The sequence below is a fragment of the Macaca mulatta genome, chromosome 11, assembly GCF_049350105.2.
Source record: "Macaca mulatta isolate MMU2019108-1 chromosome 11, T2T-MMU8v2.0, whole genome shotgun sequence".
NCBI lineage: Eukaryota > Metazoa > Chordata > Mammalia > Primates > Cercopithecidae > Macaca > Macaca mulatta.
In genome coordinates this window covers 77,989,254-78,002,969 of record NC_133416.1, presented here as the reverse complement: position 1 = coordinate 78,002,969, position 13,716 = coordinate 77,989,254, and the positions used below count along the sequence as shown (strand labels likewise).

At 38.6% G+C, this 13,716-nt stretch overlaps 1 protein-coding gene across 2 annotated transcripts in view; it reads left to right on the top strand.

Annotated features, from left to right (window-relative positions):
* The first annotated feature begins 821 nt into the window (after window positions 1-821).
* PTPRR (protein tyrosine phosphatase receptor type R) overlaps window positions 822-13,716 on the top strand; it is a 277,720-nt gene continuing 264,825 nt past the window's right edge. For both annotated transcript variants that reach the window (XM_001117474.5, XM_077954728.1), the window contains exon 1: window positions 822-1,227. In XM_001117474.5, coding sequence (XP_001117474.3) covers window positions 1,170-1,227 — 58 coding nt within the window. In that variant the 5' untranslated portion in view covers window positions 822-1,169. The remainder of the gene's footprint in view (window positions 1,228-13,716) is intronic.

The following is a 13,716-nucleotide window of genomic DNA, read 5'->3' as shown; positions in this document are numbered from 1 at the left end:
GACTTAGATGGGGGGATAAAAAACCATCTACATTAGGCAGACTGTGGTAGCCTCCCTAGACCCACAGAGCTGGGCCGGATGAGCCCCGGCACTGAAGTGATCTATTATCTTTCACCATAAAGAGTAAAAGGGAAACTAAAGATAATTACCTCCATGAAACAAAAAGGTGCCTTCTTTTGCTTCAATCACATGGATATATTCTACTAGTCTAAAAGTATCGTCTCACTTCTTTCTGTCACACTGTGAGGACTTGAGTCAGAAGAAAGTTTAAATACAGGGATTGAGCTGGAAAGAGTAGAAAGAGAAGCAAAGAGGGGGAAGCTGTAGGAAGGACGAAGGCGCTCGCGAGATATATGGTTACGCTTACACCAAGCAAGCTGCCTTGGGAACGCTTTCCCCAAGCAGCCAGAATGCTCAGTAGTGGAAGACACCTCTATTCCTGTAGGCGAGTCCTGGGAAGCTGGTCAATCTGCAAACGCCAATTCTAGGCAGTGAGCTCGGTCCACTTGTAAATCAAGATTTGGGGAAAGAGTAGGGTGGGTGGCATGGTTGACGCTGTCATCAGCTCCCCCATCTGGCTTCTCTGGTCATACCCCTATCTACTCTCACCCAGCTACACCCCACCCTCGGATTTTTGATGGACGCTGGGTCCCTAGTAACCACAGCAAGCGCCTCCCCCGCACTTCCCCCTTCCCCCACCCCTCACCACCACCACCCCAGCGATGGAGCCTACTCTGCTCCAAGCCGCCGCTAAGACCCGGAGAAGCGGAATTTCACTTTGAAACTCCCGTGCCTCGTGAGGGCCGGCGCTGGGCATGCTCAGTAGCCGCGGCGCTGCTGCTGGGCTGCTGGGCTGGCGCGGAGTCCACCCTGCCGTCTCCGCCTTGGCTTTTGGGCGTCCAGAAGGCCAGGCATTTGCCGCCTCTGAGCGCTTCTGTTCCCCTTGCCCGCAACCTCCTACTCTTCTTCCTCTCTCCCTCTCTTAGGGAGGTTGAAGCCGGTGCTGGTTTGTGTCGGCGCCACAGACTGACTGCTCTGCAAACCCCAGCCGAGGACCTGCGAACGAATCCCGGAGACTAGAAGACCCTTGGCGGTGGCTCTTTCTAATAGTACTTTACCTGAAGAGGGGTCGTGGTGGAGTTTCTCCTCCACCTCTCAATGCAAACACTATGTGGAGAGCAGTCGGCTTCCCTGCGCTGTGCCTGCTCCTTAATCTTCACACTGCAGGTAAGGGGTTGCCAGGCGTAGAGCCGGAGCTGTGCATGAGATGGGCAACTGCACATGCTTAAGGACTCTAGGAAAAGCTTGCCTTGCGAAGAAAGCCTTTCCAAAAAGGTAAAGCAGGACAGTACCTGACAGGAAAGGGGTGAGGGAGTCGTGCACCTGTTGGAAAACTGAGGCCGAAAACTTAAGCTAAAATTAGATCTTGATTTTTCTTTACCTTACACGAAACTAGTGAACATTTTCAATATGAATGCAGGTTTGCTCCCCCCTTCGCCTCCCCTCCGTCTAGATTCCCTGCTCTTGTTTCTAGGCTATGCACTTAACTGTCAGTTTTTCAGGAGAGGGACAAGACATTCTGCTGGATGTAAGCTTTTCTACTGCAGCGGCTACATTCTTAAGGTCTCTTGGTCTAGCGAGCGCCCATAGGAAGGCATTGGCTGTAACCTGATGGACCACATCTCCGCCCAAAAGATCGAAATACATGGTTCACATTAGTGATGCTGCTCCAGGCTCCTTTGGCCCCTGCTCTTGTCACTCGAATTTTCTAAACCAATAAGAGGAAGGAAAGGTTTCAAATAGAATCCTCTTGTCTCTTTCAGCACCATGGCTAGCGTCCGCTGGCACTAAAAAATAAATAAAAATAAAAATTACAGTTCAAACCCTGGGATAGGCACTGTCCCTAGGACAGATTTGATAAGGTGTAACCAAGAGTAACAGTGAGACTGCTCCCAAATATAAATAGATTTGAGGCACCAGAATCAATATCAAGTATCGTGTGGAAGCAAACCTGGGGAAGTACCTGAGAGATATTGTATGTGGTGTCCCTGCTTTTTGGATACATAGCACCTCTATTTTATGCAGAGGACTTGCTGGGCTGAATTCCTTATCATTGTCACATACACATGAACCGAAATAAAATGTGGCAGAGATATTTTAGAAACCCTACTGTGACAGCAGTTGTCCATGCAGCAGTCCTGTAACAACCAGAGACTAGGCATTTTCCCTGAGTGTGCTTCTCATCCAATCACACATATCCATTCATTCCTTCAACCAACATTTGCTGAGCGTATACTATGTTCTAGGGGTAATGAGTAAAAATAATTGTTTGAAATTACAATCCTTGCGGTATCTTTTTTAAAAGAGTGGGTGAATTTTATTCTCTGTGTACAATAGTGGGAGTGAAATATGGTTCTTTCTTATTCCAGCTAATGCTATTATTTAAATGTATCATGAATCTTTTGAGCATATAATGCATAGGGTTATTAAAGCTATTATTAAATACACATGTTAATTGTTATAATTATGATGTTATATTGTGGGGTTTTCAATAGTTCTTTGGTACATTTTGAAAACCAGAAAATAGCTATGACTTGATTATTAAATTATTTGCAAACAGCTGTAGTGAGTTCTTTCATTACCACATACAATTCTTCAATGCTGAAATATGGGACAAAAACATACACATTGGGTTGAGTTTTATTTATAGTATTGCTTAATAATAGACTGATACAAACATTCATTACAGAAAAATCTCAATTCTTACTAAGTTAGCAATGATTTAGTTGGTCTGCCAACAATAGCAGTGTAGTCATTTTTTTCAAAACTAACATATAAAAGAGTTTAAAGATAACATTTAATACACCTTGAGTAATTATATCTTAAAAGTTATAAATAAACTTAAGCATGTGAAAAACATGTCTTAATTTACTGTAGATGAATATTTGGGATGAGAAAAATAGAGGACTTTTGCTCATCAAATGAGAAACCTAAAAGCTTGTAGCCCTAGATTATACCTGGAGCTCTGCCAAAGGGTGTATTACCAAAGCCAATCCAATCCATCTCTACTTCAACTTTTTAACTGCAAAACAAAGATAAAAAGTAAGATTAATCAACCAATTTTAATTTAATAAGACAATGCATTTAAGGACATTTTTATATTTCAATTGCAAGATGCTGAATATTCATTGTATTCATATTTAATATGGTGAAATATATTGGTGTTTTATCACAACAGATTGCAAGTTTAATATTATAGTTCTCTTGCCAGTTGTATTTTAAATGCATTTTAATTTTAAACAGCAATTTGTGGGTCACAAGCTGTTATCAGATTAAAATTTATCACAGTTATCTAATGACATTGTTAGGGCTTTTCATCAGAACTGAAACAAACATAGCTCCTTGGTCTAAGCTTCTATACATTTGGAGATTAACAAAATAAGTGGACAGGATGACAAAGATCAAGAAATCACTAGTATCTCTACTTGTTGAAGGTGTGAGTTTGTTACTTTTGTGGAAGACTTTTCTCTCAGGACAGAGGCCGACTTCATAAAGAAGGGAAATGAATTCTATACATTTACGTCTCTTTAATTGTAAAGCTAATTGATCCATTTTGGTTATGCCCAAGGTATCAGCAACTGCTTTATGCTGGTGGAACTGATGACATCTTACAATGCTTTAGAGATGGGAGGAAAGGGTTGATGGGATGTAAGTGTTCTTTTTAGCTATACTAGGAACTGTTGCCTTCAATATAACCATGCCCCTAATGATAAGTAGCAAATTGCTTGCAACTTGAGTGCCATCTCCCATTATTTTGGTTATGGTTGCCTAAGACACTGTCAGGGGAAAAAAGAAGATTTTGACGCTGAATTCTGGCTAGGGAGAAGTATGTGGTCTATAATAGCTGTGGGAGAAAAATGAGGAGTGGGTACAGTGCTGTGTAAGTGGCATCTCTGGGTAAATTAACACTAAAGGATTACTAAGCTTGGTTCTTGTTAGAGAAGCTGGACACAACTCTACCCATGGCAGCCGATTTTTATAGATCACCTAACAAGGAAGCTGTGGTTATTGTCCATTCAACTGCTTATTTTACAGGTGAGAAAATAAAGATCTAGAGTATTAAAATGTTAGTTAATAGCATAGTCAGGATAAAAGCCCAGGTTTCCAGACCCGTGGCTGCATACTGTATAAAATTATACACTGGTTCTACAATAGGTGAAGCCACCATTGATTAAGTTAGTGGTACGAAATACTTTTTACCTAACTGTCCTTATTCTTTACTCTTTCTGTGAACCAGTTTAATATATAAACTCCAGTTGAAAATACCACTTCAGGAATATTCAAGAAGGCAATTAAAAGCCATCACAATAATACGAATGGTAAAAGAATATTATGTGGAAGATCCACAGAGCTTATTTTCTTCAGCATTTCTCCTCTTTCTTTGTCCAAAGAAGCATATTCCGTTTGAGGAGATATTATTTATAGGGTTGTATTTTAGTTGCAAAAGAGTACATTTTTGAGATATATCAAAAATTCTCATGTGAAAGCTTTCTTTTTCCTAGGGAATGTTTTGCTAACAAAATACAGAAACTGATTTCAATCCATAGATTTCTCTTTGAGTTCTGGAAAAGGTTCTTTCAAATTTCCGTGTTGCTCTCACTATCAGCCTTTTTGAATGGCACAAAGACTGCCTTCAGTGTATCTCCTGAAACTATCTCTTCACTCTCAGAGAAGTGCATAGTCAATTTCTCTAGTCTCTGAGAAGAAAGGTATTCTATGATGGTGCCAAGAAGATCTGGGAGGTGATTTGCAGAAGTACCACCCTCAAAAGAAAGGATAGACTAACAGGTAAATGATATATTTTAAGATTTTAAGATGTTCCTTAGAACTCTAGAATTTGTTTTTCCTATTGAAAATCACTCAATAAAGACCTTACAATGGTCTAGAGTCTCTCTTCACATTATTTCTATGATATTATCTCTTTTTTAAATCTCTCTCCAGCCATATTTATCCTTCTGTTTCTAGAAGATGGCAGGCACTCACCCTTTCATACTCTTTTGCTTTTTTCTTTCTCCAGGTATCTCCATAACTTAATCCCACAATAATTTTAGGTCTTTAATTAAATATTACCTTCTTAGTGGGGTTATCCTATTTCATATTTCATCTTCCCTTCCCCCCATCGCCCAGATAAAAATTCTAGCACCCTTTCCCTGCTTATTAACTATTTTTTCCCCAGAGGTCTTCACCACTTAACATACAATTATTTTACTTTTGTTTATTGTAGTTTCCCCTCTCTGTATTAAAATGTAAGCCCGTTTAGGGCCCATATTTTTGCCTGTTTTGTTTATTGTTACATGTATTGGAGATCCTGGGCTACTTAGTACCTGGGGGCAGTTCCTGACATAAAATCTTTCTAAAGATTAAATAAATATGTTAAATAAATAATGATAAGTGATATTTCTGGTCTCTTCTTTTTGCATTTAATATATTCTTAACACCCAGAAAAAACACACATAGTCAACTTAGCCACTTCCAGAATGGACTTAAATGGAGCTCATTTGTCCAAAACTCATGTTGCCTCACATGCCCCCAAAACATACTATCTCTAACAGATTTTGCTGTCATTGTGAACTGAAGGGCAATAAAGGATGGGTTTGTGTTAGACCAGAGCTACTAATCAACTGAGTGAAAAAAGTCTTTCAAACTGATTGCCAGATGTTGTGCAGCCTAAATGCTTTGCTGTTGGCTACATTTTCACTTCTCAGTGAAATGCCTTGTACATGTAGGAATGGCTACAGGGATCAGCAAATTTACAAACAGAGAGTCTAATGCACTGGAAAAAACCGATTTGCTTCTTAGGTACTTAAGAGACATAGGAACATGTATATTTGAAATGACGTATTTCTAGCACCTCCAATAGAATAGCACCTCGCATATTCCATTGAAAATCACATCCTGCCTAACACCTTGTAAAAATTCTGGGATGCATTATGCACATTCAGCCTTTTCTTCTTTATTTCTCACCTACTTCTCTATCAACTTCAGTCCTCATCCTATCATCCTATGGTTGAACATAATTAAATAGGTCATTATAATGTACATTCTCGTTATCAATGCATTTCCATAGTACTCATCTATTTTGACCCCTTTCCAAATTTTAAAATTTTTCCTCGCTTGACTTCCACAGACAGTCATTACTCCCTAGCTTCCCTCTTATCTCTCCAGCCATTTCTCAGTTTATACTTCTAGGTCTTCTACTGTGTATTATTTAATGGTCAGTGCTCTCTACATCTTCTCATTGATTTTTTGTTATTTTTCTCTGTTTACAATCTCCCTGGATAATTATACTCAGATATGCATGTCAAAGATTCCAAAATCCACATTTCCATCTCAGTTATCTCTCCTGAACTCTGGTTCTATATTTAAAATTACCTAGAAGTCATTGTATATTCCATAGTAATCTTTTTGTTGTTATTGTTGTTGTTATTGTTGTTAGAGACAGGGCCTCACTCTGTCGCCCAAGCTTGAGTGCAGCGTTGCAATCATGGTTCCCTGCAGCCTCGACCTCCTGGGCTCAAGCAATCCTCCTGCCTCAACCTCAGAGAGCGCTGGGATTACAGGTGTGAGCCACAGTGCCTGACCCCACAATAGTCTTATATTCAACTGTTTTTACTCAACACTTCTCATCACAATTACTCTTAGAAACATTCCCTAATATTGTGAGTAACACCAGGATTCCTTACAATGACCCAGGTCTGAAACGAATAATTCAACCTAGATCCTCCCTTTGCTACTTTCATCTTAAAGGTTACCAACTCTTCTCATAAGGTCTTCTCTACTCTCCATGTTCAGGTCACTGCCTTGGGACAGATCCTTATTTCTCACATAATATCTTGTGTTGACCTCCTATCAAATTCTTCATAATAATGTAAGAGGTGAAACTCTTAAAAGCATACCTGATCATATTCTTTCTCCATAAAATTCTTCAATACAGCTATCTCCTTTTCTTTTAGAATAAACTCCAAACTCAAGGCAAAGTCTTTTGTGATGAGGTCTTTTCATCATGCACTCCTTTGCACACTAATGTCAAACCAAGACAAAATTTCCTTTAGTTTGCCATGTCTTGAATCATTTCACGTACTGTTCTACTTCTCTGAAATACCAATACTCTGCTTCCTTTTTTAGATGACTCTTTCTCCAACTTCAAATATTGATCAGGCATAGCCCACTTCGAGAATCTTCTTTTCTTGAATGCCTCACCTCATTCAAGTAGCTCTCCTACATTTCCCTTTTCAAACCTGTATATTCCTCTGTCAATGTACTTAACCTGTATACTGAAGTTTTTTGAGAACAATAACACAATTGCAGCTTTATTTCTATATACTTATTCCCTAGAACTATGCTGGTTACCTAATATGGCATCAGTAAGTATTCAATTAATGAATACGTATATTAAATATATTTGGTAAAATGAATTATGATAAATTAATTTACATTGACCAAGAGATTATATGTCATCTTCATGACCATAAAGAAGATAATTGACTTTACTACTCTTCTCTTAATGCAATTTACACTTATTGACAACAAGGAAATGGAGATGGGACAGAAAAATTTCTATTTAAATATAGTCCATAGGATAAGTTTGTGTCCCATGGGCATGATGTTATTTGTAGTGTACTTGTGTGCTGAACTCTTTCTAGATGTCTAGACATTCTTGCATGATTTTCCAGTACTACTTAAGAATAGAATGAGATTAATTTTTTTTTTTAATTTAAAGAGCTCAGAGAGTTAGATAAGCAACATGGCATGATAGTTGTCCACTAAAGAATGGACCCGGAACTCCTAACCCTGATTACTGATTGGTTATTATCTACCTAAAGCAAATATAAGACATTTACACATCCAAAACCAGGTGGGAGTGTGAGACAGTGGCTTCAACAAATCAAGACCAAAAATAATTCAACCCTCCTTTTCTCTCTGAAATAAAAACCAAATCATCATACAACATGTCTGAATATTTGAGTGGTTGTATACATTTTTCTCTCTCATTTTATGTGTATATGGTCTTTATGGAATCAAAGTTTTTGGATCCCACACATTTTTTCTTGTAGAAGACATTCTTACACCTGAGGAATGGAGACTATTTTGTGAATTATTTAAAAATCACTTTATGTGAGATGATCAGATCAAAAATCAAAAGCCCATTCATTGCCATTAGTATTAGAGATAACATGGATGTTATATTTTATGGTAAGTTTATTGTTAAATCTTACAAGTTGTTCTGTGAGTCAAATTCAAAAGCTAGTGAAAGCCATTTTTCCTTTAAAAGGGGATTTGAAAGATTCTACTTGGCCCATGAGTGCATTTTTCATCTTCAAGGCATTTACAAATGCTGACACATTTAGAGTAGCATTGATGTTTCCCAACATGAAGGATGTTAGTAGTTTTGAAAAAGAAAGATGTAATGCTAAAATATTATTTTAAGATCAAATTTTCTAATGTTTCTGTACCATATAATGTAACTATAAGTGCCTATTATAGTAATGATATCTGCCACAGAAAGACAATTAGCAAATTTATATTGTGAACATTAGCACTTTCCATTTAAATCATTTTTATTCATAATGACTGCATAAACTTTCCTCATAATCAAATCTCATTTGACTTTAATATATTAAGATGTTAATGTCCATTAAAATTGCAGCCACATGGACCAATGGCAAAGCAAAACTGTTTATATTATGCAGCAGTCTAGATCTATGTCTAGTTGCACTGAAGCAAATGCCAAGTTCACTGGGGACATGAATTATTTTTTCCTATTTCTATTTTATTTTTTATTTCCTTTTTTTTCAGATCTAAAGCAATGTCCATTTTCTGACTTAAATGAGAAGACTGACCTCAGGCAGTTCTAAACTACTATTCTTTGGAAAGGAGCACTAAATGAGCACAGAGTAAAAGCATCTCACAGTGATTCACTGGCCTGTACAACACTATGTACAGAGCAAGACTACAGCTATTTTACTGTACTAATGATCCAATTCCTGAGGCATACTGGAGAGAAAAGGAAGCAATAAGTACACAGAATCAGTTCATCACTGGGTGACTTTCACTTACCTGGGAAAAATGATCAAACATAATATCATAGTGAGTTAGGTTGAAAGACCATCAATCCGTGAATGTAAAGGTATGGCTTTCAAATCATAAGCAATTTACTTTCTTTGTCTTCTTGACTCAAGGTAGTATTTTTAAAATTCTCCCTGAAGAAAATAAAGTAGCTTAAACAGAAGAAAAGAGAAAATTTAAACAAGTGGAAATGTCATGTTTCTAGATAACTTTTTAGCAGAATTCCATAGTAGTTGAAAGTTAAGTGGGATAATATATCCAAACCTGCAGTCTTAGTGAGTGTCATAGAGGTGTTAGGCATTATGTGATTAGACTAAGGAGATAATAAATGGTTAACTTGTACCTTGGAGGAATTTCTTGTTCTTCTTATGTTTATGCCAATACTGAGTAAGCATACACACCTAGATAGGCTCTGGGTTCTGAGTGTTTTTATTTTCAGTTGCCTTTTCTTGATAGTTTTCATCTGTATGCTATAGGCAGGAGCCTGACCATATGTGCAGGTTTATAGTGAACTATGAGGCTCTGAAACATCTACCTCCCTGCAGATATCTCTCCCAATGCCTTTCCTAAAAGTTTTATCTAAACATGAATTCTAGCGTCATGTCTTCAGCAAGTTCTACTTAAATTAATGTGAAATACAAATTTCTCTTGGATATGCCTGATTGTGACTGAAAATGTGTAACATTTACATAAACATCATAAATCTGAAATGTCTAGTTCCTACTGCACTGCCTTGCTTAGCAGGTGGTCTAGACTTGTCCTAGGATACATCTTCCTAATTAGTCCCTCTAGGGACCCACAGAGGGTGGAAAGTTCAAGCATGGACCAGGGATGTTGCTCATAGGTCTCTAGGCCTCTCATCTGTTGTCTACTCGTCTGGCCATCCTTCTGCTCTACTGACCAACTGATACTCTCCTACTTACCGTTTGTAGCCCATGGAACTTCTAGGCTATTGGGCTGCAGGTGCATGTGGAAGGCTGCCTGTGGTTCTGCAGATACCAGCCAAGACAGGGCTGTTTGAATGTAAAGGGATAGAAGGAGGAGCATGGATATGGGAAGAACATAATGGGAAAGGTCACATGCAGCCACAACCTATTCATGGAACTACTCACCACTCCCCTAAAACCCAGGCTACTCAGCTGACCCTGCTTTTTCAGGACTCTTCTCTCTGCTGATTTTACCTCACATGACCTATTATTTATAGCTCCAGATTGACTCCCTTGGAGACCCGTAGTTCACGAGAAAACTCAGAATTCAGTTATAGAAACTTTTTCATGATGCTTCCCTTCTCTGTGCAAATCCAGAGACACATCTGGCAGCTGTTTCAGTGCCTCTGAAAATCCCATGACATTTGAGAAGCTCACTAGGGCAATTCTCATGAGTCCTTACAAGCCTGGTCCCCTTGGGCATTTGGGCATGGCTCTTGGCATTGCCGGGCACCTCTGTATCTCTACAGCATCAGGATTTCCCATCAGGCATTCATTGGTTACTTTTGATTTATTTCCTCAAACTGGGAATGTCTGATATTTAGAGTGCTTAAATTATAAATTTTATCATGTTATTTGTAACTCCTAAATCTGAGCATTAACTGAAGCTATAAAAATATAATAAAAAGTCTTCCTCTCAAGACAAGCATTGGATTTCATATGGAATAGACAAATAGATTTCCTTTTAAGACAGGAAGGAGATCACAAATGAATATTTCCTAAATCCCTGTGATGTGCTAAATTCTACCCAAGGTACTTTTGTAAGATAACTGTCTTACCTTTTAGGATTGAGATTGAAAAATGTTTTGAAATGGCATGCTTGTACTTCGGAAACAACAAAAATATTAACTCATGTAGTACAATAAAAACAAACAAACAAAAAAAGTTTGGGCTCTAGGATCTGACTACCTTAGTCTGAATCCCATCTTCTGCCATTTAAAAAGCTAATGTATAAGGCCCTGCAGCATGGAACCTGGAACACTGAATATATTCAATATTAGTAGTTGTAGGAGTTATCATATTAACATGTGAAAACTTTCATTGGTCCTGTATTTCCTATAGCTGGAATATAAGACCAATGAACAGAAAATATAAAAAGAAAAATGGTACACATTGACTATCGGCCTATTTTTTAAAAAATCACTCTAAAATTTTCATTTGTGAAGAGTGCATGCTATGAAAATCAAATAAGCATATCCCAAATTTTAAAATACTAGTAACCTTCATCTTATAAATTTTTAAATGCTCATAATTAGCAAGTTCATGTTGAAGAAACTAAATGCTGCTTTCAAAACTAGTATATAAGAGAAAACCTCTAACCACCAGAGTCACTGCCACCATGGACAACGTTTCTTCTGACAAAGTATCTGTCAGTCTCAGGGATTGGGTAGGACACGCGGTATCATCACTCCTGCTACCCTACTCTACAGACTATATGAAACGACAACATCTAACAAAGGCCAAAACACTCCACTTCTAATGCTGACTTTCCGTCTTAGAGAAATGTGTATTAGACAGGGAAAGTTTGAAGTCCTACAATGAGTTTATGTGAAGGGGGCCCTGATTAAAAGAGGCTTTGCTTATACTAATATTTTGTTTTGTTCCTTTGAGTGGAGACTCGAAGAAGTTTTTCTACCCTGATTGAGGGATTCAGTTCAGATTAAGCGAAAGGTGTACCCTTCTTTTGTAAAATTTGGTGAAAAGCTTTGTTCCGGAAAGGAGTGCCAGCATGAAATGTGTCCCTGACTATAGGTACATTCCTAAGCAGATAAATTTTAGAAAAATACATATATAAAAGTTGAGGATCTGGAAAGTGATTCTTCATGCCTGTGCACAATTTGCACACTCCAATTTGAAAATCCTGTCCACATATCTTTGATGTGTGTGTGGTAGGGGAGGGCATGCACTTTGTGAAATCAGAGTTCTTACACATGCAATTAGGGAATCAGGTGTCCTGTCTCCCCTTGGGTTAAGTTTTGCTGAGTCTGCAGCAAATTCCCAGTGGGCGCAGGATCAATTCCTGCCAGTCCAGGCCTGTCTTATGCCTCTGGTGCCCAATACCTCCCCATGCAGCATCAGCTCTCACTGCTGGCAGCGCCCTCACATCCTCCCTCCACCAGCCCTTCATGTCTTGAAGTTTACCCTTGGGAGCTATGTTTCTAATCTGAGCTTCAATCTCCAATTTTCTCTTTCTTCTCCACCCTCAGCTAAACTGGGTAGTTCCTGCTTCCTATTCCAGGAGAGATCTCTTCTCAGAAAGGATGTGCCACACTGATCTACTTCAGATAAGAACAGCTGTTAATTATATGGCCCTTCCTCAATTTTCATTTTTCAAAGAATCATTAGAAAGCCCAACCTTAGCCCAGTGCCATTAATTTCAAATGGTGGATGAAGGAGCTAGAACAAGATGGAATAGCACTGTTGAAAGGGTCTACCAAGTGCCCCTCAAATCCCTAAATTCAGGCAAGAGAGACCCGGACAGGGATCTCTTCAAGTGGCCGACTACAGACCTTTTTCCGCATTGATATGGTTTGGCTGTGTCCTCGCCCAAATCTCATCTTGAATTGTAGTTCTCATAATCCCCACCTGTTGTGGGAGGGACCAGGTGGAGAAAATTGAATCATGGGCGGTTTCCCCGATCCCGTTCTTGTGGTAGTGAGTTAGTTCTCACGAGATCTGATGGTTTTATAAGGGACTTCCCCTTCGCTGAGCACTCGTTCTCTCGCCTGCTGCCACGTGAAAAAGGATGTGCTTGCTTCTCCTTCTGCCATGATTGTAAGTTTTCTGAGGCCTTCCCAGCCATGCTGAACTGTGAGTCAATTACACTTCTTTTTCTTTATAAATTACCCAGTCTCTGGTGTGGCTTTATTAACCGCGTGAGAATAGACTAATACACCCACTTTCCGCTTCCCTTAATATATGAGCATTTATATCTCTGTAGTATCATTACTCTGGTGAGACTTTAATATTTATGTGTTCTAATGTTCATTTTGCTGTGTTTTAGTATAATTCCTAATCTGCTATGAGAACTATTCTTAAAACAGACACTTTTTTTCCTTTGTCTTAAAATTGGAGCCCAGTTTTTAAGTCGTCTGGAGAACTCTGCTATGAAAACAATGAAGATAGTTTCTAATCTTTATAATGATTTGAAAACAATTGTATTTTAGCTTTTTGTATAACAATGAATGACGTATAAAATTAATTTCTAAATGTACTATTTCATTATTCAGTGAGTGCATACGGAACCGAATTGCTGTGATTTCTGCAGTCTTAGCTTTCTAGCCATATGAGCATTTTTCTCCCGTCTGCCTTTCCCCAGAGGGTGTAGTTTGATAGTCCTCTCTTAACGGCTGTATAACATTTAATATATAGTAGCATTCACTCCTGTCAACCTCTCCCAGTATCCTTTGACTCAGTACTTGAGAAACTGGGGGACATCTGATTGCTGTACCTCAGCTGGCACACATTTCACTTCTTCCAGCAGAGTCCGAGGCCGGAGGTCTTAATACTCATTCTTTCTTCATGACTTATGTCTAGTCACATTGTCCCAAGGTACTGTTTTAATTGTATTATGTTCCACTCTGTAATAGATATTTATCAAATG